A 27,084-nucleotide genomic window follows, 5' to 3' on the forward strand; every position below is an offset into this window, starting at 1 on the left:
CTGTCATGTTCTAAACTTCCTTCATCATCCAGACGTTTGAAGTACTTGCTTTCCTAGTGTCCCAGCATACCACAATAAGTACATTTCTTGTGCTTATTGAAGTTCAGAAAGTGAAAATGACCAAGCGGGGCTAGCTGGTTTTTGAGAGATGCACATTTGAAGTAAGGCCAAGCTGTATACTCTATAACCTCCATCAATCAAACTTAAGAGAATTAAAGGTTCCTTGAACAAGAGACATAAGATATACAAGGTCCATTTTAGATAGCCAGTATAACTAGTGAGGAAACCTGGGGAAATTTCATTAAAATTCTAACCCTATTCAAAATACGAACTGAGGAGCGCCACCTTAAAACAAACATGAAAATTTGTACAATTATTTTTCTTCTTTTCATATCATTATGTATAATGTTCTGAAAGAAGTAGCACATTAACATTGATGTTTTGCATGAAAATAAGATAATTATGCCTATTTTGCTCTTGTATACACATTATGTCTTGATATAGTATTGTGTGTGTAATGACCTTAATAATGGGGAAAATTAGAAGTCTTAGAAAACAGTCCAAAAGACTTATTACATTACAAACTGTGTTGCATTAATTAAAATAAAATGTTTCTTTTGGAGAAACCCAGTGATATTTATTCTTTAAATTTCTAACCTATGTAAAGTACAAAACTGATGAGCGCCACTAATTTTTGTCATTCTTGTTGCAACAAAGTGTGCCATTGTGTCGAGTATATTATTTCGACATTCAAATGACACAACCACTACAAAATGGATAGAAATTCATGATTTTTATGCTGATAAATGTAACTGAGTAGGAAATTTGTCAATGCCAATCGGAATACTGTTTTTCCAATGGATTGCAGAGGGCTGTGTTGGTGACAACACAGTGAGAGTATCGTCAGCCAAATCCCTCAACTGAAACATTTATTTTGATGTAACGACGGAATAAACATTGAACAACTTGAGAGAAGTATTATAATCATTATGTTAGTTCTAAATGTAATGTGTCAGTAGTATCTAGTATACCTTGCTATCAATGCTTGAAGAAATTATCAGTTGAGATGAAATGAGAGGGAGACATTTTTCTGTTATTTAGACCTTCAGTGGAACCCAGTAGAACCACAACTGCAAGAACGATGGATCTCACCCCTATGTATAGGTTTTGGGAACACACTCGGGAAATTCACAAGAAAGATTTCACTAATATAGTAGATATGTAATAATTCAGAACGATATTAACCTGAGCGCCTCCTAGTGGAATGTCGAACAGCTAATACACATAGTAGTAAAAATGGCGCATGACTTCAAACAGCAAATGTAGCAAGTATTTCACAATAAATTATAAAGAAATTCAGCATTGAAAATGAACAGTTTTATCACACTGGTGAAGAAAAATTATGAAATTACATAAGCATTACCTTAATCATGTATAAAATTGGATACATATGCCTATTTCCCTTTAAAATAGAAGGTAAGTAAACACAGTTTACAGTGCTATCATGTACACACTAGGCTTCACAAATCTTTATACCGTTATGATTTTTGTACATTGTATAAAATTACATTTCTTTCGTACAGACTCACATATCAAAACTACTGTTACTACAGTTACTATTATTTGCATTGGAAACAGTGGTACAAACTTTCCAACATGAGGGCAATGTAAACAATAAAAGGAGATTATGTAGTATCTCCATACATAATGACATATGCAAATCCACTTTAGAAGAATTTAAGTGGATGGTTGTCAATGGGACCACACACAAAAACAATTCTTTTGGCAGTGCCCTTCCCCACTCCAGCTGCTTTCTTAGCATCAAGTGAGCTTGTTTTAGTTCTTAGAATAGATGACTAATTTTATTCAAACATAGTAACACTGTTGTTTTATGTGTAAATTGTTTTCATGGCATTGGTGTGATGTCTTGACTAACTAGGTGGCAAAATCTATTTAATAGTTCTGGAACAGTGCAGCAAATTGATTAAGATATTATTGGAATGTGGGCTAGGAAATGCCTTAGTACAATTGATGCCCAAATGCAGCTTCTTCAGAATGGCTGGACTTACATAGCAACTGTATGTAGAACATATTTGCAGTATCTTTACACGAACTAATTTTCATCTGACTTTAAATATATGTTTCTTGGGACATGTCTCAACAAAGACTTGTCCCATGTTGCGAATGCTATCAACTTTGCGATTTCAGTAGCATCCACATGGTATAACTATTGTATCTGGCTTGGTGCTTCTAGCAATGCTTTGACATTTGTATGAAATGATGATCATTTCCCTTCTTCCCATCATCCTTGCAGTTGTATTGTTGTTATTAATGCTGCTACTGTGCTAGTCTTACTAATATTTCAAACATGTTGTTTTATCCGTAACTGCCACTAGATCAAAATCAGACAAAATTAAATGGGTCGAGTCCTAACATCGGCACCATTTACATTCATACAAAAATGACATTCCACCATTTTGTTAGCTTAAATGACTCAAATCAGAAACATAATAAGGGACAAATCATGACAAATAAAAACAGTATGTACCAAAGAGCTGGACATTATCATGACATTCATGTCGTTGAATCCTAGGCACCTATATGATTACTTCATTCGTCTTTTAAACCAGTGTCTACCAGGTGCACAACATCAGACCAAATTTGGGCATCATATTTAAGGTAAACTTGTGTCGTGTCCATGATCACAAAAACTTGATAAAATCTGTATAAAATTTTACATCCTTATATTGCTGACAAAATATAATATGGAGCATCTGAAATAGTAAATCAGTGTATTGTTCATCTGCATTGTGTAGTTTAGAATAACAAACTGCAAACTGTAAACCTATCCTTAATTAATTCTTTCTGTATTGTTTGTCTGTGGGAAGCAGTATAAATGAAAACTACTTGCTGGAAAGGAAAGCATGTAAATGCGTTGTTATTAGTTTTACTTTTCTTTGCAGCAAAAGATGGATCCATCTCAAGAAATACATTCAAAGTTATCAGATCTGACTATCCATGAAGAATATCAAGTTTCTTTACAGGGAAGAACTTTGCCACCAGGTAAGAAATAACAGGCCTTTTTCAGTTACACTAGCTGAGACATACAGTGGGTACAACATCGTCTCGAGAGATTAGAAGTGTGTATTGCCTGCAAACAAGCTCTTGAGAGACTAGAAAATAACGGGTTTGTTTGTGTGAGCTGATGATAGCATCAACAGTGCTTACAAGTCATGTAGTCATGTTGTTATCAGAAAGGAAGCATTTCAGAGCAATTTTGGTTTATATGACATTCAAATAGCTTTCAGTCAGTGTTTTAACGAAAGCAGAAATTTTGTTGTCCCAGTATATAGAAAAACTTGAAAGCCTTGAAAGGGAGGGGAATGCTTATGCACCAACCAGGCTAAATTCTTCAAAATGTTTAAGTTGTAGACACAAAATATACAAAGACAAAATTGGTGTGATCGATACAGGTCACAAAGCAGCGGCTAGAGGTGAATCGATTCATCAAGATATCGATACAAGGAAGGGAGAATTGATACAAAACAATGCCTACCATATGTAAGTTGTTTTAGTCCTCAGCAGTCATGAATAATTATTGTTAATTTACAATGTTATTCTTCAAAATTAGAATTCATCTGAAACAGCATTTGCAGTCAGATGCACTCATTTTTATTAGTAAAAATGAAAAAGACTATTGCGAATACTCCCTCGCTGTCTACAAATTAACACAAAGTGACATGGTTTGTAATCTGCCCCTCTCCCAATTCCATTTTAATTATCTTAACCCAGCAGCATGTTCTGCATATACTATATATTCCAAATGTATTCTACATGTATAACGAATTTCCCTACTCATGATTTGTACGAAATATCTACGTTGAAATGTATCTTGTCCGCTTTGGTTGAGTTGAATGTTACAATACCTGTGAGTCGCACGGTGGAATATGCTCCATTGAATTCTCATTGGTGGTTATTACTTGTTCCGGTCCAGGTTAAACAATGAATACCAGTCAGAAATTAATGTAGCATATTGTCTGCAAACAAGCTCTTGAGAGACAAGAGAATACCAACGGGTTTGTTTGTGTGAGCTGATTATAGCATCAACAGTGCTTATGAGTCATGTAGGTATCAGGAAGGAAGCATTTCATAGCAACTTTGGTTGATATGAAATTCAAATGGCTTTCAGTCAGTGTTTTTATAAGTCAGATGTCCTTGTTGGATGGACAAGTAATGAGGACTTTACAGTGAATCTCCCTTTCAGTGGTATTTTGAAATTGAATGTAGAAAGGGCATAATACTGAGTCTCATTAAAATACATTTTAGCCCTGCAGATCATATGCTACATATGCTACAAACATATCCAGATCAGGCTTAAGGTAAACTGAATAAATAATGATATTTATTTGAATACTTCTGTCCATACAAGCAGACTATGACATTGATGGGCATTGATGGGCTAAATACCCTAATACAGCAGACTGTGGCATTGATGGGCATTGATGGGCTAAATACCATAATACGGCAGACTGTGGCATTAATGGTCTAAATACCCTAATACAGCAAAATATGGCATTGATGGGCTAAATATCCTAATACAGCAGACTATGGCATTGATCGGCTAAATACTCTAATACAGCAGACTATGGCATTGATTGGCTAAATACCCTAATACAGCAGACTATGGCATTGATGGGCTAAGTACCCTAATACAGCAGACTATGGCATTAATTGGTTAAATACCCTAATACAGCAGACTATGGCATTGATTGGCTAAATACCCTAATACAGCATAAATGTGGCATAATCAGTAAACTACTGACTCAACAAAGTAAGTTCATATTAGCAACAAAATCCTACTTTATACCATATGTATCTGAAAAATAATATATGTGATCTCTGGAAAATTGTACATAACAGTCATAAAGACCAGTTTCCTAACATATTCAAGCTGACAAAGCTAGCTATGTATATATGCCCCATCAGTAGGAAGCAAAGAACAATATACATACACAGATAAGGAACAGAGAATTATCAGAAATAATAGAGATTAACATATTAATGTTTCTACAACTAAAGATGACCGCTTTTAAAGATGTTGATTTCAAGAGATCTCTAAGATAGTGGAGTGTAAGTTAAACATATTGTAGAATAGTACTGGGTGTTGTCATTAGCTTTCATTCGTTGCTATCAAACACAAGTACATGTGGTCACAGCAGTCTTTCATTTGCATCTGCAGGAAATACAGTGTCATACACTTTGTTGGTATTCATCATCATTCCCATGCTCGGATTTGTTCTAGATGAGATTTTCCTTGTACGAGGAAATTGCATTATTTGTTCTGGTTTGAAGTTAACATCGTAATGTCTTCCAAGTTTAAGTGAGACATAGGCCTGCTAATAAGATGTTTTCAGAGCATTCATGCTGTGCAAAACAAAGGGCCTGGTAGCTGAGGTGAGTTAAATGGAGCCACCATTGAATGGCATAACATGCTTTATAAAACTCACTGACAACCATGTATATCAGTAATCTGAAAACAGGAAATACAACCAGAATGTAAACGTACATAAAAGAGCACCACCTATTTTCCAAAGCTAGAAATACTATCAAGTTCATATGTGTATCGGTATGTATTGTATCGCAGGCTGTGTATCGTGAATCATATCGTTATGTGGCACAGGTGTATCGTTTCATCCCTAGCAGCGACCAGCTCTTTCAATAAGCACGTCAATAAACTCTTCTAAACTATGATGATTTCTTTTTGTTACTAGTTTGCTTGTGCATATTTTCTGAATTCCCTAAAAATGAAGTAAATAAATATAAATATAAATAAAGGCTTCATAATTCACAGGCAGGTTTGCGCTAACCACGGAATCCGGACTGTAATATAATGTATAGTACCTGTGATGTGATGTGATTTAGATTTTTAACGTAGCTGTATAGTACCTAGTGCACATTGTACTGAGCATGACCCACATCCTTGTTTATTCACCTCCAAAAATTAGATGCATAGCTTTTGTAATTAATTGTTACTACCAAATTGACCGCTCCAGTGGCCTAGTAGTTAGAGCATCCATCTCAGATGCGGGAGGTCATGGGTTCGATCCCCGGCTGAGTCATACCAAAGACGTACACAAATGGTACTAACAGCTGCCTCACTTGGCGCTCAGCATTAAGAGGTTAGTGTTAGGACTGGTCGGCATGGTTTCATGATAATGTGACTGGGTGGGACATCATGCTACATGTCTGTGACATGATGCCCCAGTGCTAAACATCACTATAAACTGCCACACTGAAGACATCGTAGTGATATGACTGAAAATTTTTTAAAGTTAAGTTAAAAATCCAAATCACACACACTCTACCAAATTGCATTTCTTCCTGATAACATTGCTGCTAGACGTACATAGATATTTCATTTACGCTGATCAACGCTCTCATGAGTTACTCTTTTTCAATCAGACATGCAATCCCACAAATTGAGATAATTTATATGAAAATGTACAAGGTACCTAACCAGTATATATTCACATACCTGTTACATGTTTGTGAAAGAATGATAATAATAAAGGCTAAAATGTGATTATAGATGGACTAACAGCTAATACATACAATATTACAGTACTTTTGAAGCATTATTTCTGAGACATTATTATTGTATTGGAGATATTATTTAAGTTTAATGCAGTGGTGTCTATAATTTAAATTCAAGCTAAGAACTTCATGAAGCACGAGTTCATGTCTTCATTGTACATGTGGTGGCGCCATTATATAAATATGCTCACGAGCCTATATGCAAGCATTAAACCAAATCTTATTGTTGTTCATTGTTTTTCAACTGGGTTAGGTATTTACAATTTCAAGGCAAAATAAAAACATTTTCTGGTGCATTGATGTCAGATTCTAATGCAAACAATAATTAAGTAGAGATGAAAGAGAAAGTACTTTTAAAGCTACATTCGAATGCTTAATTCTTTTCATCGTCTGATCAAATTATGCGAAAATTGGAATTATATGCAAACATAAAATTAAATAAATTAAATAAATTAACTGGTGTTTCAAACAAATTATATTGACTTATACATTACCATGTAATAATCATACATGCCCAACCGAGAGAGACACACGCGTAGTGTTTGCTAATAAAAGCTTGCCTAAATAAATGCATTTATTACTTACAGAGTACATCTTGTGATATCGTCACGAATTTGTGGCTTGGCTTTTGTGTGGGTCATGCACTTTTTAATGTTTTTATTTATTTTGTTAAGGGGGTTGGCTTATGTGCAAACAAGCTTATATGCGAGTATATAATGTAATTAACACAGCGACTTGAGAGACATTGACTGGGATACTAAAAGGAGAGACATCTTGTGTCCATGCTATGGAGTTGATAACTCAGTGTGAGCCAGCATTTTGCAAGTGTTAAAAGTTTTTAAGAAAATTCTATTGGGGGATGAGAGATGTCGCCTTTTTGGGAAGTGGCTTGGTCAAGATATGTGATGTCGTAAATGATCTTCATAATTTCACAATGAAAAGTTATAAAAGATAATAGTATCTGAAGATATTGTAAACACTCCTTTGTTTACTTTAAAAACTACAGCCATTTACTTTGTATAGCCAAGTGACACCCGTGTGTCTACTGCGTGACTGTAATAGACATGAACCTTTTACATTTGTTGAATGTTCCAGATACCCAAGGTAGAAAGAGGGTCTTTTAATAATGGCAGTCTGCCTCAAGTATTTATTACAAATATGAAATGGACTTGTAAGACCTGGATGACTAATTCTTAAAGATCAAAAAAGGCATAGTGAACTGCATTTCATTACAATTGACAAACTAGGAAAAGTTGTACCATATCATATGCATTTGCATTACACAGGAAATATTATTTAATCAAACACATACACAATACTGTTAAAATTACAATCTTATGTCTTTTAAAATATTATTTCTACTTTTGCTATAGTTGATGTAATGTCAATGGATATGGTTTTTATATTTATGTGTATTTATCGATGCAATATCCCATAATATAAATCCTGGTACATATACAGCCTATCATTGATTATTCACTTCACATGAAAACGGACTGACTAAAATATTATTCTTAGGCAGGGAGTGATAAACAGTGACATCATCAATTTTATAAAGCAATTAAATTAAAAAATAGATGCATCCTGAAAGATGTGATTTTTGCTAAAACAAGTTATTATATAGTTGGGCTATGCAACATTTCTTTCCTGATTTTTAACATGGGGAAAATCTACATTTCTTAGTTGGCATAGTTGTACTATCAGTGTGTATTCCCCAAGAAACAGTTATGAAATTGTAAATTATTTTTCTTTCATAATATTTAAGAATATTTGGACGTTTACACCTATAATTAAATGTGAATGTGGCAGAAAGAACAAGCTATGTCATCTTTGAATTAATGAAGCTTTAATGAGATAGATGTTTCCAAGAAAGACCGCTTGTGGTAATGCCCCTTAACGATAAGTTCAAGAAATAAAATACATTGGCCATCTCAAGCATCATCTGAGTTGATTGGATTTTGCTTCAAATTCAGCAAGTAACTTGACTAATGAGACATGAAAAATGATTTAAAAAAATACATATTATGCAGAAAAAGATGGCCCTGGGGTGCACAGGGGAATAAATGGACTCATATTCCTTTATTTCTTTCTAGCTGGAACACAATTATTGCTATCTATACTCATTTTAATGTTTATGACAGTTTGTTTAATTTCTCCAGCATTATGGAATAATACATTCAGCACAATATTAATTCTTTTTAAATTTCTTTGTTTTCGTTTCTTCTGAGAGTAAATCTGCAGAATTCCAACTTTGCAGTAATTTTAACTGTATTATTCAAATTGAATAAACAGAAAGCTAGATATAATTTACAATTAATCATTTGATTTGATATAATAATAGATTTACTTAGCTTTTAAAGATTTGACTTCAAGTATAGCTTGAGTAGCTCTCTAGCTCATGTTTACAACTGTTACCTCAGACTTCAAAACTGTTACACATTTTAATAGCACATTTAATGTTACGGACGAAACTTAAAAAAGTACATTTTGTTATAATAGCATTCAAATGTGTAGAAGAAACTTAAAAAATATAAGTTTTTATATAGTACATGTATTTGTTTTGTAATATTTTCGAAATCATGATATGTTTTAGAAAATATGCACTAGAAATCATATAAATTCGCATATTTGACTGGTGCGGCTGATGTGTTATAATCATAGTTTTGCTCCATTTAATATGCACATAAAAAATTACAGAAGCAAAATGTTATGTAACATAAATAAAACATAAGAAACATTGAAAACTTTGAAGAATCAGCATTTTATCTCATGGTAGAATATAGATCTGTATGTGAGCTTCCTTCCTATTTTGTCAACTGATTTGTTTTTAAAAGGCGTAACATACATACCATTCTAGTGTCAAATCATATATTTTCCTTAAAACATTAAACCTTATTTAATTTACAGAAGTGACAGCTGAGTGGAATTTCACAGTTAAAGAGCTCAATGAAGCATGGCAATCAGTTGAAGTCTATCTTTTAGAAGAGCTTTATCCAAAAAGTCTTTTGAATTTCTTTGAGAAGATAAGCTTTTTGTCTGCAGAAGAGTGTGATGACATTTGCAAATTGAGAAGAAGGCAAGTTGTAAAAGAACTCCTGCAAAGAATTAAACCAAAGCTTCCTGAGGCATTTTCACATTTTCTTCATGCCCTGAATGAAACTAAACAAGATGTAGTAGTTCAAGGGTTGAGGAAACAAATTGAAGGAACCCGTGGCCCAAGAACTACGACCCATGATGAAGAATCAAATGGTAGGTTTATTCACATTTGATGACAAATTATTAACTTGGTAGCTTGCACAGTCCTAAAATTTGAATTTAATGCTAATAATTATATTTGTCTAATGGCTTTGTCATTTGGGGGCATCTTTGTTCTTTGACAATGTCAGTACATTTCCTAGCAACTGTTCATGACTGTGGTATATTATATTTCTCTATGTTATCAGATGTCCAATTATTTCAACAGATTTAAAAATAAAACACAGTTATTTAAACCTTTGTTTTGTCAACATCACTTACTATTTGCAAAATATTTCCCAAACCGTATTTGTTGCTTATCATAAATACAGACAAAACTGTTATTTTTAGTGTCTAAAGTTGGCAACATAGACAGAGCTGTTATTTTTGTGTTATGACAACCACAGTTGGCACGTTGAAAAATTAGAATAGTTATCATATGTTAATGTAACATCAGGTCAATTGTCTTTTTCAGACAGTGTGTGATGTCATCGTGTATGCATTATGTGCCGCTACCTTTGTTTGCTGAAACTTGTAATACTGTTGTTGTAGGGAACCATCATGCAATAATGCACTTGCATTGTTATACTTGCGCTCCTTAATACCCTAAACTATGTCTGTGAAAACCGAGAACCACCAATCAATATTTGTAGCTACTTATGATACCATAGAAATTCGAATCCAAACCATGGCTATAGCCGGGGGCCCTGTGTAGCCAAGTCATCTGATGTGCTCGTCTTGACTGATCTTTGCTATCTCACCTCCATCAGAGTTGGTTCGAGTCTCAAACTCGGCCAGTGACAGTATGTGAGGAACCATTCCTTGGGTTGGTGGTTCTTTCTGGGGTTTTGTCGCTTCATCCTTCAAAATGTATATTGGCGGCCATACATAGCCTATCATTTGCTGATATATATATAATTTATTCCATAGTTTTGAAAGCCCCTGACTATTTTAGTCTGAAGTTTGAAATAGAAGGAGGTTTCAGCCTAAAATATGCCAAGTATCTTTTGAAAATGTAAGAGCATCGGACAAGTTTAATTACCCATAAGTTTCAGCTTTATATTGGGATTGTTATTTGGAAACAAAATTAATTTAAGGTTTATATCAAAATGATTTAGGGTGCAATATATTCTCTCCTTTTTGATATGCAGGTTTGCTTGCTTCCTTGGTTCTTGCCTAATAATTGTCTAATTGCAATAGCAAGAACCACCAAATTTGTAACTACTTAGGATACCATAGAAATTTAAAACTAAACCATGGTGATGGCTGGGGTCCATGGGTAGCCAGGTCATCTGATTCACTTGTCTTGTCTGATGGTTGCTATCTCACCTCTCTCAGAGTGGGTTCGGGTCATAATCTTGGCCAGTGTTAGTATGTGAGAAACCAATACCTTGGGTTGGTGGTTGTTACTGGGGTTTTGGTGCGTCATGCTCAAACACTTATACTGGCAGTCATGTAGAGCTTGAAATATATATATATATATATATATATATATATATATATATATATATATATATATATATATATATATATGTATATTACATTGTTTAAACTATTGTGGGTATGTGAGGAAGATTGCCAGTAGCTTCTTGAGGGTCAGTGGTTCTTTCTGGGGATTTCCCGGGTTCTATCTCCACCATTAATACTGGCCGCCATGTATAGCCTATCGTGTGCTGAAAAATGGCGTTAAACCCTACAACACTAACAACAACAACAACAACAACATTGTTTAAAAGCCCCTGAATCCTTCAGTCATAATTTTGAAATAGAAGGATGTTTCAATCTAAAATGGGCCAAGCATCTTTTGATATTTGAGGAGCATCAGACAAGATTAATTACCCATACATATTTTTACATAAATAAAGTTTCAGATTTTTTTGTGTGTGTGTGTGGGGGGCTATTTAAAAAAAAACAATTTAAAGTATATATGAAAATGATTTATGGTTGAATATATTCATTCTTTTATGATATACAAGTTAGCTTGCTTCCTTGTTATTCTCCCTATATGTATCTAATTGCAAAAGCAATGGAGTGAGAATGCATTTCACAACATGGTTCATTTGATTTCCTCACAGAAAAGCTTGCATTTGCACTATATTGAAAATATGTGATGCAGTTTGGGCTTTGGAATCAAATGTGTCTCTTATTATATATCCTGCAACATTACATTTATTACTTGTATGATCAAAGTAGCAAAACTATATAGATATTACTCAAATACCTTTGATGGATATATTTCTACACTATATGGATACTACTCAAATACTTTTGATGGATATATTTCTAAACTATATAGATATTACTCAAATACCTTTGATGGATATATTTCTAAACTATATAGATAATACTCAAATACCTTTGATGGATATATTTCTAAACTATATGGATACTACTCAAATACTTTTGATGGATATATTTCTAAACTATATGGATAATACTCAATTACCTTTGATGGATATATTTCTAAGCTATATTGATATTACTCAAATACCTTTGATGGATATATTTCAGCTGTGGTGTCCAGTATAGTCTACTATAAAATGAAGCTGGAGCTATTGAAGGATGGATGCATAATGCATGAGACAGAGTCAGAAACTAGAGCTTATTTGGAAAATGGCCTCATACTATTCGACTATAACATGACATCACACTGTCTGACAGTTGAAACTGGAAGTATCATCGTATGTCTTAGGCCACTGAACAACCTTACAAAAGAGGGATTACTATTTTTCATTCAGCACGATGGAATTGGAAACTTTGTATCAGATCTGTTGAAGAGAAAGAGAATATTTACATCTCTTCCTGATGGTGAAATGTCTATGCATGTACAAGTATATTGCATTGACAAAGACTCACAGTCTGAAGGTAATGTGAAAACTAACAATATGTTTGCATTATGTTTGCATTTAGTTTTGATCATTTGACATTTGTGGGTACACTCAGAAAATTTAATAACTCTGTTCAAGAGACATTTAAAGCAAAGAAAAGTATCATGCAAAATAGAAACAATAAAATAAATTTTATAATAATGTATTTGACACAGCAATACTTTTATTCTTTTAATATATCAAGCATCATTGATGAATCAATATTAAATAATCCATTCCAAGCAATATTTGTAGACTTTGACGTTATGAGCTTTAATACTGCATTGATGTTTTTGCGTACTCATGGTGAATACAATACAATATGTTGGTTTTATTTCAAATTTTAAGCATCTTTTACTCCTGTTTTACTCATGTATTATCTTTAGTAGTAGTACAAATGTTTTTTCACAATCCTTAAGGAATTTGTATGGTACCTTAAGAAAACATATTTGTTTCTTAGCAAAGATTTCAACTATTTAATTTTGGTTATGCTTTTTACTTTTAGGTGCAGATGGACAAAATAGAGGATATGCACAGATGGATCTGCAACAAAGTTTTGTAGTCACAGATAATCCTCAAATGATCAAAAAGAATCTGAATCTTCAGTATGACGACTTGGTGGAAGAAATGGATCCATTGCTTTTCAGACACACGTTTATTACCAGAGGCATTTTGGACAATAATTTTTTCATAAATCTCGGAAGCCTTAAAAGAAGAGAAAGGGCAGCTCACTTCCTAAAAACAGTTGCGGATAAAGGCAGCACTGCACTTTCAGCTTTTGTAGAATCTTTGAGAAACAATGAACTTGATAACCTTGCTAATAATCTTTGTACTGTCCAGGATAGTTCATCACAGTTTACAGATGAAGGTGACTGGAGTTTTAAACTATAAAATGTTTTAGAACACAAAGAGGTGTTTTTGAAGAAAGGCATAATTCAGAGAGTGCCAATCATTTAGTTCTTGTCTTTTTTGCTACTTTATTTTAACATACATATTTAGTCTGTTCCATCTCACACACACAATGTATTTGGCAGCCCCTGATCCATAACTTTCATTAAGGCATATGGAAGATGGTTTTAAAATACAGCTCCACAGTCAGGATTACACCAATGGGGACATGTGGAACATCTATCAGAGGCCAGAGTTTTATTTACATCTTAAATTTAATATATTTAAGACTTAAAGGTTTCAACATACCTGCAGCATACTCATCTCATTTGTATGCAAAATCTGCTGAAAGTTCATTGATTAATTGAATACAAGTCATCAAATCTGGTTTGATTTAAAATATTGTATGTAAATACGAAGTAGAACAACATTTATATAACCCTGATGAATATGATTGAGAATATTGAGCATTCAGAATTAATGACAAGACATATTTGTCAGAAAAACAACATCTGACAATTGAGTTTGTACTTTGTTGTTTATTATAGGACATCTGGATGATACCTTGCTTAAAGTTGTACAAGAGGATTGAGTATGTACTTTTGTTGTTTACTATAGGTCAGGTGGATGATACCTTGCTTAAAGTTGTACAAGAGGATTCAGAAACCCATGATGATGAGTCAAAGCTTTGGTCAGGCCAGTTCACAGTTACAGTCAGAAAAAATGAGGATGGTAATGTAAACCTTTCTGTTCATTACTGTGCAACAAAAATACTTTCTCCAGAACTTACACATACTACGATATAGGAAAGGTACTCCAAAGGCCTTGTATCCACTTTATAAACATTTTCAAGTTTGATTGATACTGCTTGTTAAAGACCTATCATTACATTGAATTTCTAATTAACAGTGATTAAATTAAACAGCTTAACTAGTTAAATAAACTTATAGTTTAATGACAATTTGTTATTTTGTTATAATTTGAATTTCATTCAGTAGGCGCAATAATAAAGAACAGTGAAGATATATATATATATATATATATATATATATATATATATATATATATATATATATATATAGCCAATCAGAGACAGCAAGTATTTTGTGAGCAACTCCAACTTCTCAGTTGAAGACGAGGCCACCACTTCAGTTAAAAAATCAAAATCTGTACTAGCACGATAGAAATCATAGCCAGCAAGGGCTGTTTTGCTGTTGTCAGGCAAAACAACAAATTTGTTCTTCTTCTTCATCAGTGTTTAGGACTGTATACAAATCATGCAAAGTGCATCTAATGTGTAATTATTTGCCTCCCCAGTATCCCAAACTTATAAGAAATGTTCTGAAACATTGACACCAGTGAAATTATCTGAATGCATTTTAAAAGTTCCTACATTTGCATACCATTGACCTTAAATTGTTGATGACGATCTATTGCGTACCAAGATAACATCAAACAATACAACAGATTCAGACCCATACGTGCCAACCCTTATCATTTTGCAGTCTTATGAAAATTACCCTTAAACTGCGGGCTTATGGTATGTTCATCCATGTTCTATTTGTCTCCGGGTTTTCATATTAGAATTATTGAAATTACTGAACCAGATTAACTTGACAGAAGCACCTCAGATTCTTTAAACTGCACCTATGTGTTCATGCGATTTGTCTGCATGATCAAATTGTTGATTATAGAATTTTTTAAAAATGGTGTCAAGTAAGTTGTGCAATTTTAAGACAAAAGGAAAAATAAGCCTCTTGAAAAATGTTAATAATCAACACAGAAGAATAAAAAGAAATATTCAGATTCTTTTGAATAAAGGAATGAAGGGGCATACTTATGATTATTGGACATCACGTGCCAGTTTGAGTTTGACTTGTGGCAGGAGATATGATTGCCGTCATGTAAATGGAAAAAGAATTTCCAAGAATTACGCCAAGTTGAGAGATAGCAGCAAGCCATTGAGCTACATAGCGTTTTGAACTAGAGTTTATGCAACTGTACTAATGGTACATAAATTCTATGCGTACTTTACTGAACATAATGTTTATTTTCGCTGCATGTTTCAAATACCGAAGTTTTGATTACGTTTTCCAGCTTACAATAGCAGTTTATGATACTTTTTACACCTTCCTGAAAACTGGTTGAACTTACAGCAAAAATCAGTTGCCTTACTGAGACGGACTGGTCAGGGTTGGCAGGTCGGAAAGAGAAGCATTGCCTAATGTGCAAAATTGTGCTAGAGACAAGACTGTTTAGCATTTTGACAGCAGGTATTAGTTTTAATATCAACAAGAAATTAAGATGTAGAACAAAAAAGATGTTATCTGTCCCATGACACGACCTGTGCCACTGAATATGTTGGCAAAAGCGGTGATTTCAGAAAACGAATGAACACCCACAAACTTATTCACAAGAAAATAATTGAGATACTCGCCAAACATTAAAGATCAAAAGGCTACTCGGGCGAGTCCATCTAACCTGTGGTGGATTGGTATAAAACCCACACTTAAGGACTGATACTAGATACTGCAGTTGAAAACTATGTGGTATTTGGCAGTTTTATCAAATATAAAGCCAGACAGTAATTTATCACATGTATGCCATTTTTATGCTGATATTTACCAAAGTTAATATATCATAATTATTGCAGTATTATCGTTTAGTAGTAGTATAACTTGTCATGACATAATTTCTTACCTTCACATTTAATTTTATTGAGATATAATTGATTACCTTCACATGTAACTTTATAGAGATATAACTGATTACCTTCATCTGTATTTGTTTTGAGATTTAATTGATTACCTTCACATGTAACTTTATAGAAATATAATTGCTTAAATTAGTAAAGTTTGTAGCTGGTGTTGAATTTTTGCCACATATGGTGTCATTCCTTTGTCCCCAACTTAGAATTAGGTCGAATAATCTACTTAGAACGGCTAACTATGCTTGAACTATACATAAGGACAATATGAATTAAAACCAGGAAAGGATTGATGTGACGAGATGATGTGCAAATTTTACTATAGTGTAATCAAAGAAAACTTGTTATTGTTTTTATTGATTTGGATGCTAAACATCGGATTGATAAAAATCCTCTTGGTTTGAAGTCAAACTTCATGATCGGAGTTGACATGTACAGATCAGAGGTGCTGATTGTTATACTTGGTGCATTCCCATAGTTGAAGATATGCATTGTCATATAAATAGTCAGAATAAACACCACAATCTCCATCACCAATTATACTAAAACATAGCTATGTGTTCTTAATTATTAAGACATGAGGCGGCATAGTTTCATAAATAAGTCCAATAATAGACATAATTCATTCTGAGATGGCATGTCATAGCTTTATAGATAAACCCAGAAATATTTGCGAGACACTTTTGAGTTAGCAAACCACAGTTTCACTTATAAGCCCCTCATAAGATATTAAAAAAACTCTGAGGTTGGCAGCACAGTTTTATAAATATGCCCCTTATAAGACATAAGAGTCTCAGAGACTGCACATAACAGTTAGTTTCATAAATAAACGCCAGTCACAATTTTAACTTTAATACAACCCCATATTAGGATGCATACATATGTGTAGGAAATCAAGATTGAGATATATCTAGTGGGTGGACCATATTTGGTTTGTGTGCTATAGTCTTAGAAGACCATGGTTGGTCAGGGTGTTTTAGTCTTAGTATTTGGATCATGGTTTGTTAGTGATATAGTCTTAGTTGGTCATTGTGCAATAGTCAGCAAACAAAAGCATGACTCCTTAGCTTTCGAGCTTGTCACAAGGCCTTAACAGGAATGAAGTCATATGATATGTTGATTATGTCTCAAAATCCTTCCGCACACTGGTGGATGTTCCTATCCAGAATCACAGGGCAACACTGGCTCTTCATTCATTATTTTAATAGGTTTTCTTTTATTATTCCTTAGGGTATTACTCTCGCTACTGAGTACAATGATGTTATCCCAAAAATTAGTGTGCCATGGTTCTTTGCAATATTCATCATATGCTGTCATGGATTCTTTCTTGTTGTATACATGTTCTTTAACTCTTGTTTTAAGGCTTTGAGTGGTTTCAGCAATGTAGTCTTTTTCCACAATTATCATACTGGAGCTTGTACATGACCAAGCACTTCTTATGCAAGTGTCTGTTGTCATTAACTCAGTTTAAAAATATTACTGATCAAAAGTGAAGAACATGTACATGCCATGGAATATATCTCTTCCAAGCACGGACACTTAACGATCAAAAAATGTTACACTTTCGTGGTTGTACAGGAAATGCTTAGAGAGTGTTGATAACTTATTTAGCTTATCCAACTAATGAAAATCAAGATTCAAGATTGGACTTTTTTAAGGCTTACAGCATCATTGATACACATGAAGTAGTTTTGTTTTGGCCTACACAATTGTCTGAACAAAAGCACTAACCTTAACCACCCCTATCCTCATTTTCATTGCAGTCTTTCAAAAATGTGTAAATACATGATGCAATTTCTCACAAACCTCTGTGTTATATTTCATATTGAAGAATAACTCCAGAAGGCGGTCTATATTGTTTATTATTACAGTTAGGAAGAGGAGAGAAGACTGCCCTGAAATTATTTTCCCATGAAACGTAAACCCAAATGAACGTATAGCTGCTGGTGTATACCAATTCTAGTCCACTGTGGAATGTCTGATTACTTTTGCTGTCAAGAGATATGTTTTGTATTTATGTTTTATATGTAGATATGTTTATATATTAGATTGGTGGTAGGGTCAATGTCTATCTTAATTGAACATTCGAGAAGATTTGCTTATCCTTTCTTATGATGGCTACAATTATCTTTCATACTGTAGGTGAGGTTACTGGTAAGTTTATATTGTCTCTCAGTAATAAAGATTTAGGAAGTCATAAGGATTTTATCTTTAAACAAAATGGTACAATTTTGTCATGTAAGCAAGTTCTTATTTAGAGAGTATTGTGTAGTATGTGTTTAGATGACTAACAGCGGAACCCTTCACACTATACTTCTGTAAATGAATACAGTACGGCATCCCCAGTCACACGTTCTTCCAGGGAAAAAGGAAAACAGCTGTTAGCACCAATTTCACGTCTTCAAATCAACACAAGGTGACACGCTAACATATTTATAAATCTGTCTTCTTGCCATTTCTATTGTGTTCTATCCTGTTTAAACCTTTAGTCACCAACAGCAGTCACACAACAAAATAAATTAGAAAATCCAGACATGTTTCCCATGTATGAACTAGGTACTTTACTGTTTCTAGAATAGCCACTTCTGCACAACGTTTTACTGCTTTTTGTACTGACATGGATTTGAGTTTGGATACTTCCACTTCCCATGTCATGTGGTGAATAAGCTACATGCAACATTCTGGTTTATTGTAAACTGTTACGCAGGACTGGAAGAAACAGTAACTACCGATCAAAACCGAATAAATGGGGAACAAATTTGGAATGCCGCTTTGATGGTGATATATTATCAGTCGCTCAACGTACTGATGAAAACAAAATTTGCACAAAATTGTCAAACCATGTAAGTTAATTTCCATTAATTTGTAAAAGGAGAGTGGTGTTGTCCAAAAATTTCTTTTATATCAACAAAAATGAGAAACTGTGACCACAACAGCTTTTCCTGCTGAATGTTCAATTTGAAAAAAACGGAAAGGAAAACAATATATATATTGTTATATAAAACCATAATACACAAGAATTATGGATGCACTAGTACAATTTTGGGTCCTTGAGTGGTATTATACAATTTACAGTTGGATCTTCCAGGTGTGTGTATGCGTGTGTGTGTGCCTACTAGCTTGTTTCTTTCATTTTCTTGTCAAGCATATGAAGGTTTGGTAGTTGAAAATCTTAACCATATTGTTATTGGCTACACAAGCCAGGATGTTTTGGAAAATCTTTTAATAAATTTCAATAAAATATAGAGGGTTAAATTTTAAAATAGCAATATGCATTATAGCATTCATTTTAGATGTAAATGTCACATTCTTTGACAAGTTACACAGCATTCATGATAACAACCAAACAAACAGACTTCAAAAATCTAGCTTCAATAATGTTTTGTTACTTATGAAACAAATTATTCAAAGTTTCTTGGATTTTTATAAAAATGAATGTTGGGTTTCCCTGAACTATCATCAGATAACCCTTTACCTCATAGAGCATTGTGACAAAGTGCAGCACGCTATAAATAGAACACCTGTTACCTAGCAGACCGCATCTGCATAGGCATGCCTGTGAATTGTTAAGCAATGTAGTGGTGTTACATTTAACAGCAGTTTTAACCATTTTACGTTTAAGGTAGACATCTATTATATATGGAAAACTTGAAGAGTAAAGTCCGATTGTTATAGCTGTGTAATTAATTTTCACAGAAGAATATTTAATGTGCTTTAAAATCAAGAGAGAACTCATTCACCGTCATGTCAGTACGGCCGCGTGACCGACCATAGCTGCCATTTCCCGTACTCAAAATTTACATGTTTTTCGTCTGCGTCTACATCACTAAGTCATCTGAATTTGATAATCAATAAAAACTAATTGCTGCTTACATAAATATCATAGCCTTTACCAAAGTTATTGAATCTTTCGTGGTTGAGATTCTACTCGTGAAAACTTCGTAAGTTCTGAATGAAATCCTGCCTGTGAACTGTTAAGCAATTTAGTGTATGTTACGTTTAACAACAATTTTAACCATTTTACATTTTTGGCACACATGTATTATATGTGGAAAAATTTAAGAGTAATGTCCGATTGTTATAGCTGTGTAATTATTTTCCACAGAAGAATTTTTTTATGTGCTTCGAAATCTTGAGAGAACTCGTTCACCGTCCTGTCAGTGAGGCCGCGTGACCAACCGTAGCTGCCATTTCCGATACTCGAAATTTACAAGGTTTTTGTGTGCGTCTATATCACTAAGTCATCTGAATTTGATAATTTATAAAAACTAATTGCTGCCTACATTAATATCAGAGCCTTTACCTAATTTATTGAATCTTTCGTGGTTGTTATTCTAATCGTGAAAACTTTGTACGTACTGAACGAAATCCGCGGCTGCCATTTTGGAGAGTGGAGATTATGACCCAGTTGCTTTAAATAGCAGATATCGACCAGTGCATGAATAGCGACCACGTGATCTGACGTAATTGTCATTCGCAGAAATGAATGTAGTATGTAATAGGGGATTTTTCCCCGAAGGTGGCGCTACGAAAACTATCTCAAAATGGCTGATGTTTACAGCTGGCATCAAAAGGCGCCTCTATGCGAATCTTGCAGAGGCGTCAAAAGGCGCTTCCATGCGAATGGAGTAGAGGCGTCCAAAGACGCTTGTATGAGGTAAAGGGATAAATATCTTATTATCAATCAGGAATCACCTGATTTCATTACATTTCATATCAGTATTGCAAACAAGATTTCAGACTTTTCTTGTGCAATGTGTATCATGATTTGATGTTCACTTTGCAGGTATAAAGAGACAAAAGAGCTCATTAGATCAACCAGGACCTGAACCAAGAATAAGACAGACAGGTCAACAAGGTATTAACAGGATATCTGATGTAGTTAACTACTGTTGATAGGTGGTCTACGAAAGAAGATAGAAAAGACAAATACTTTAGAAAGCTTAATAGCTATGTGCACAAACTGTCCGCAATTCAATACATATTTGCCTCCACAAGCTAACACATGTCAATTATTCAGGTGAGCAATGTCAGACCCACTGATTATCCTTGTCAACAGTATTAACTCTACTGGTCATAGACCAGAAGAGCTTATCTAATGGTCTGTTATATATTGTCATCCGTCTATTGATTAACATAAGTTTCTTATCACTGCTGCTCCTAAACTACATGGAGGATTGTCTTGAAACTTTGCATACATTTAGGCCATGGTCTACTCAGTCCAATTTGAACATGCTGCTGTTCAGACATCCACTGTGGCTGCCATGGTGACCATATCAATAGTTCCTCCAGAATGGGTTTACAAAAATCAACATGGGGTTCTCATTAAATGATTACTTCAGATGTCTTGTTGGTCCTAAATAAACTTGGTCCTGCCAGTCTGACATCCAATATATCCACAGTGTCAACCGCCTTGAAAATGTTATCACTATTCCTCCTGATTGGATGGTCATATCAATATGTTTTGCTAATGTCTAATTGGTCTACATGCAAGTGGTGTCCATCTAATATACAATATGGGGAGCATGTTAGCCATGTTGAAAATCTTATAATTGCTATTCCTCCTCAATGCTGGTCTTATCAATATCTGGTTTTCCCTGACTAAAACTCATACGTGGGTATTGACAGCTTGTACATACGTTATACATTGCTGTAGGTGTGAAATGGCATTGCGGGTTCTGTAGATAGTAGAGTGTCCTCTATACAGGCCAGGGTGCCTGAGAGCTAATTTACTACCTCAACCAAGTTTGGAGTAGACCATTTGGTTTTATCAGTAAAGAGGATTTCCTAACAGACAGAAAAATTATTTTCAATAAGGTATAGGAGAGTAAAGAATTAAATAATGCAACACAAATTCATATATATTCTGGAAATATTGACTCATAACAAGCAAAAGCAGAGCAGCAAGCTTTATTGCAAAAGCAAACATTCACCTTCACGAACTTCAGTGATTCTGTTCCAAAATTATGTCAGCTGACCATTGTACATCTCACTGATACAAAACTGATATCTCTGCTGTACTGGTGTTTAAGAAAATAAGGAAAGTGTAAGATGTTGAAGTATATTGGTAATTCCTTTGGTTGTATAATTGCTTGAAAACTTAATTTTAAGTCATTAAAACAAACACGCAAGAATTATAAAACTAAACAAAAGCAGCTATTGTAAACTTGCATGTATAAAACAGTGATTTATAATGTATTACAATATCTACCTGCTGTAGAACTTTAGAAATTCAATAAACATAGGAATCAATAATGTATCCCATTGCAGTAAAACGTGACCCCTTTATAAAATATCAAGGGACATATTGACCCCATATTCCTCAGTCCTATATTGAAACAATCATGCTTCTCTCTGAAAATAATATATCTTTCCTATGTTAGACATTAAATATATCTGGGATCTTAGCATCTGTTTCTACACTCATCATTGGCGGACCAAATGGCATAACACATTATGCTGCATAAGTCAGCTTTCCTAACAGTTATTCAAAAGCAGATTTTTAACTAATTCAGAACTGTCAGCAAACTTATATTAAGTCATCTCTGAGGTCCGTTTAAAATCAAAAATCACAAAAATGCCTACACATATCATTCTTAATATTGGGCATTCATGCTTGTCTTTAGTTTCCACAAGAGCACAGTAATGTAATAGGTTATCTAAAGAAGCAAATAAGTTTTGATAAATGTAATGATACTTTTCATATGAGTGTAAAGAGACTGGAGGGGGGACTATTCTAGTACAGGATTATCTTTTCTTGCAAGCCTGGTTACTAATGTACATACTGTACACATACATTCCTGTAATATTCCTACTGTACTGCTAGCCTTCATTGTAATGTAGCCAAATAACCCATTTTTATACCAATGTACTCTTTAACATGTGGGAATATAGCTGTCATGTTTGGGTATTAACATCAATCTCTCCTTAAAAACAAACAGGAAAGCCAAATATTTTCAAGAGGTCTACAGTAGCAGGGACTTTATTAGAGGCAAAAATAGGAAATTCATTAATTAAATTAAACAAAAAGTACATGTGCATCTAAGATTTCACAAAAACTTGAGAAAACTTGATTATTGAGAAAGAAAAAAAATCAACATTATCAGATAACTACTGTTGAGGGCTGTTCCATTAAAGCATATATCCCCCCCGGGGACGGCACTTCAAAAAAACTTCTGAAGGAGGTTGTGTTTCGAACTATTTTAATTCTGACAGTGGAAGGTTGGTTAGAAAATTCACTTCTGTTGCAGGTTGTGCTAACAAAATGAGAAATCGCTGGTGGGTCTGTCAGAAAGAAAAAAGAAAAAAAATCGAATATATATTTAAAATCGCATCTACCCCCCTCCTAGCGGTCGAACGTGAATAAAACATTGGGTCAGAAAATGATGCCAGTACACGCGAGTGCACGTACTTTGTACGAATTCGCGTAGTTTAAAAGCAGTGATACGCGTTCGGCAAATTACGTCAACACTGCGGATATAAAAAATGTTCTTTGCGCAGTATGCAATTTTTATTATACTTTTAACTTTAACTTTAAAAGTGCATTTCGCGACGTAATTCGCACTGCTGCAGCTGTCTCACAACGCTTGATGTGACATCCAGATATATGGATACTTCGGTTCAACATGAATGGCTGTTAAACGAAATTTGATTCGTTCATTGGCCCTGGAACAGGCATTTTATGGAGTTTTAGCCTTACTTTCATTGTGGAAGTTTTACAAATGCGTGTTTCCAATAAGGGCCACACAGGAAACCAAAATGGTTGAATCACAACACGGTTTGTCTTCAGATGATATTTTTTCAGTTGGCAAATACTGGCTGGTGATAGCTATGATGACAACGAATTTCATGTACATGTATATCGGTCTGTTGGACATTGGAAAAATGTCACTGAAAATACCAGTGTGTGATTTTGAGCCCAAAATTGATGTTGAGTGCGAGTCCGATGTACGTGTTGGATGGACAATACGCCGGTTATATTTATTAAATATACCCATGTCGAAACAAGCTGACTATGGGAATGTTGGACTTACCCTAATACAACTTCAGGAGAGGGCTAAAGTTGCTAGAACTGATAATTTGAAAGGGACATTAGCCAAGTGTATGAAAGTGTGATGCCTAGCTTACTGCTTTGAATAAGACCTTCATTGGATCAAAAAAATTCAGACTCACTCTGATGGACAAGCAAGAGCTATGTCAGTGTTATAAAGAATGAATTAAACTCTATGGCAACCAATAGTTACTATAATTGGCATAGTTTTCTGAGAGGGGACTGCAACTTTTCCTGATAGGACTCATATTTTTACCAAAATGGGAGCCATGGACTCTTAGTTTAAAAATCCTAACGAGACCTCTGGTTCAAAACTTTTCTTTCTGGGACAGAGATATCCAAGAGAGAATACCCATGGGGCCATACATGTGAGATGTTGAAAATTGCACAACAAAAAAACTGTAACTTGTTCAAGCTAGTTATGTATATGCGTTTCAGACAGCAGGCAGTGAAAGGAGTTCACAGCACAGAATAATATTTGTACATCGAGGAGGAGGATCATATTAAATTCAGAAACAATTAACAGATAATGCTCATAAGGAACATCAGAGAATCCCCATACAACATAATTAAGTGTGTGTAGATCTCAAGTTGGCAGAACCACTGAGCAACAAAAGAATAAAAAAAAACCTTTTGTATCATATACAGATGTATGACCAAAGGATGTACATGCTCTCTATATGCAAAAATTAAATGACATTAAATATAAGAGACTGACTCATCTGTGTAAACTCATAGCAAGATGGATCAAATTTGACCTGTTTATGTTCGGTTCTTCCATATATATAGATCATGGTGGTATTTTCTGCAGACCTTTCGGCACTTAGTTCCAAGCCATCATTTGGTATTTGTATTGCAAAATGGACAACTAAAAATGTATATTATCTAGTACAATACATTTTTAAGTGGTATCATTAACTGATGATGAAATTGATGAAAAAATACTTGATGTCATTCTGATATATGAATTCTTTACTACACTACTAAAAAACTACTAATCTGTTCATCCTGATTCTTTTTTTCAGAGACATACTTGGCTGCCACAAAAACAAAAGGACAAAAGACTGATTATAATGAATGAATATAAATAAAAATATGCAGTAGATTATATGATGTATATGAATTCAGTAGATTACCTCCAGCCAGCTGTCATTTAAATCGCTTCTGTCCCCAACCCAATATTAAAATCGCTTCTACCGCCCACTAACCCATATCCAGAAATTATGTTAAAAAATATACTTCTGTAGGGGGCAGTGTTTCTGGATTAAAACTCATCTGACGGTGGATCATAATTTTTTTAAATTGCTTCTGTTGTGGGGTGGTTGAATTTGAAAGTGCCTTCCCCCCCGGGGGTATATGTTTTACTGGAACAGCCCTGAACATTTTGCACCTGCTTGTAGTGTATGGCCCCTCATTACTATTTAGGAAGGGTTGTGAGTTATTAATTGATGATCAAGCTTGCAGTTGCTATGGACAGGAATGAGTGCTTTCTATATAAATCACTTTGCTACGATCTATTAACTAATATATACTAAGTATGTTGTTTTTCATTGTGACACTGTGAGATTGGTTGTGTTCACATATGTTTCTCTGAGAAGTGCCACAGGAGAACACTGGTTGTAATCTGTTCCAGAAGAACCACCCTTGCCTACACTTTATTTTGTTATATGGAGGCCACAAGACCAGAAGTGGAAGAATCACCCTTGCCTACAGTGTTATCCGCCTTTTTATGCAACATGTTGGTGAAAGAATACTGCTTTAATTTTTTAAAATTCTTACCGATTTGTTTTCTTTCTGTAAACAAGATTAAGGTCAACACTGTGGATGTTTTTTTATTTAATCAGATATATACATGTACTTTTCTTCTTCTTCTTTTGATGATGATGATGATGATGACACTTAATTTAAATTTTCTAATAAAGCTAGAAGATTTTTATTTAGTGACTAACTTTCTTCAGTGGCCAATGTTTTCAAGGAATAATAATACTAAAATAATAATAATAATAATAATAATAAATAATAATAACTTAATGAAGATAACACATTTATTCTACAGTAAATGTTAATCTTCCTTGTGGCCCTAACATTCAGTCTAGCTAACATATTAATGGTAAATTCACTGACTTTCTCCACTGGAATCGTTATGTGAAACTTCACGTATTTGTACCATTTAAGAGTTGACAAGTTTTCAGACTGCTCCTCATATTCATAGTGATGGATATATATCCTTATTTGGAATATTTAATTGGACTAGCATTGGTAATGACTAATGGAGTTCATTGTATTACACTGAACAAACTTTATTTGCCAATGTATGATTTGACTCATGGTATAGCTTGCAACACTAAATGACTTTTTTGACAACTTTACTTCCAGTGAACTAAATCATCTTGTCATGTTTCATGTTTTGGTCTTGCAAAGTGAATAATAGTGTTAAAATTATAGCTTGTTGTCTCTGGTCTGCTTAGTAAGTTTGTTGATACAGATTCCTACCCTTTATAAGAAAATGGAATTTTAATTTAGTGTGAAACCATGGGTACCATATGATAATAGAGCACTTTTAGTCCAGAAGGAGATACATTGTTGAGGCTATTAACACAACTTAACTCCATGATAGATAAGCTCTCTTGAAAATGAATATAAGACCAAGACAATCAACAAGTGCATCATCTTCATGGTTATTCCCCATCCCAATGCCCCACCCTACACCAGAAGAGTCTGAAATGCAATTACAAACACCAGTC

At 34.2% G+C, this 27,084-nt stretch overlaps 1 protein-coding gene across 1 annotated transcript in view; it reads left to right on the forward strand.

Annotated features, from left to right (window-relative positions):
* The window catches only part of LOC149784727 (uncharacterized), a 120,282-nt gene that overhangs the window by 83,423 nt on the left and 9,775 nt on the right, over window positions 1-27,084 (forward strand). Inside the window, exons 15-20 of the mRNA XM_089933039.1 lie at window positions 2,964-3,063; window positions 9,502-9,843; window positions 12,340-12,693; window positions 13,201-13,563; window positions 14,202-14,315; window positions 21,077-21,148. Of these exons, the coding sequence (XP_089789165.1) occupies window positions 2,964-3,063; window positions 9,502-9,843; window positions 12,340-12,693; window positions 13,201-13,563; window positions 14,202-14,315; window positions 21,077-21,148 (1,345 nt within the window). The remainder of the gene's footprint in view (window positions 1-2,963; window positions 3,064-9,501; window positions 9,844-12,339; window positions 12,694-13,200; window positions 13,564-14,201; window positions 14,316-21,076; window positions 21,149-27,084) is intronic.

Source organism: Sinohyriopsis cumingii, chromosome 14 (assembly GCF_028554795.1).
Source record: "Sinohyriopsis cumingii isolate HCF-2022 chromosome 14, ASM2855479v2, whole genome shotgun sequence".
NCBI classification, from domain to species: domain Eukaryota; kingdom Metazoa; phylum Mollusca; class Bivalvia; order Unionida; family Unionidae; genus Sinohyriopsis; species Sinohyriopsis cumingii.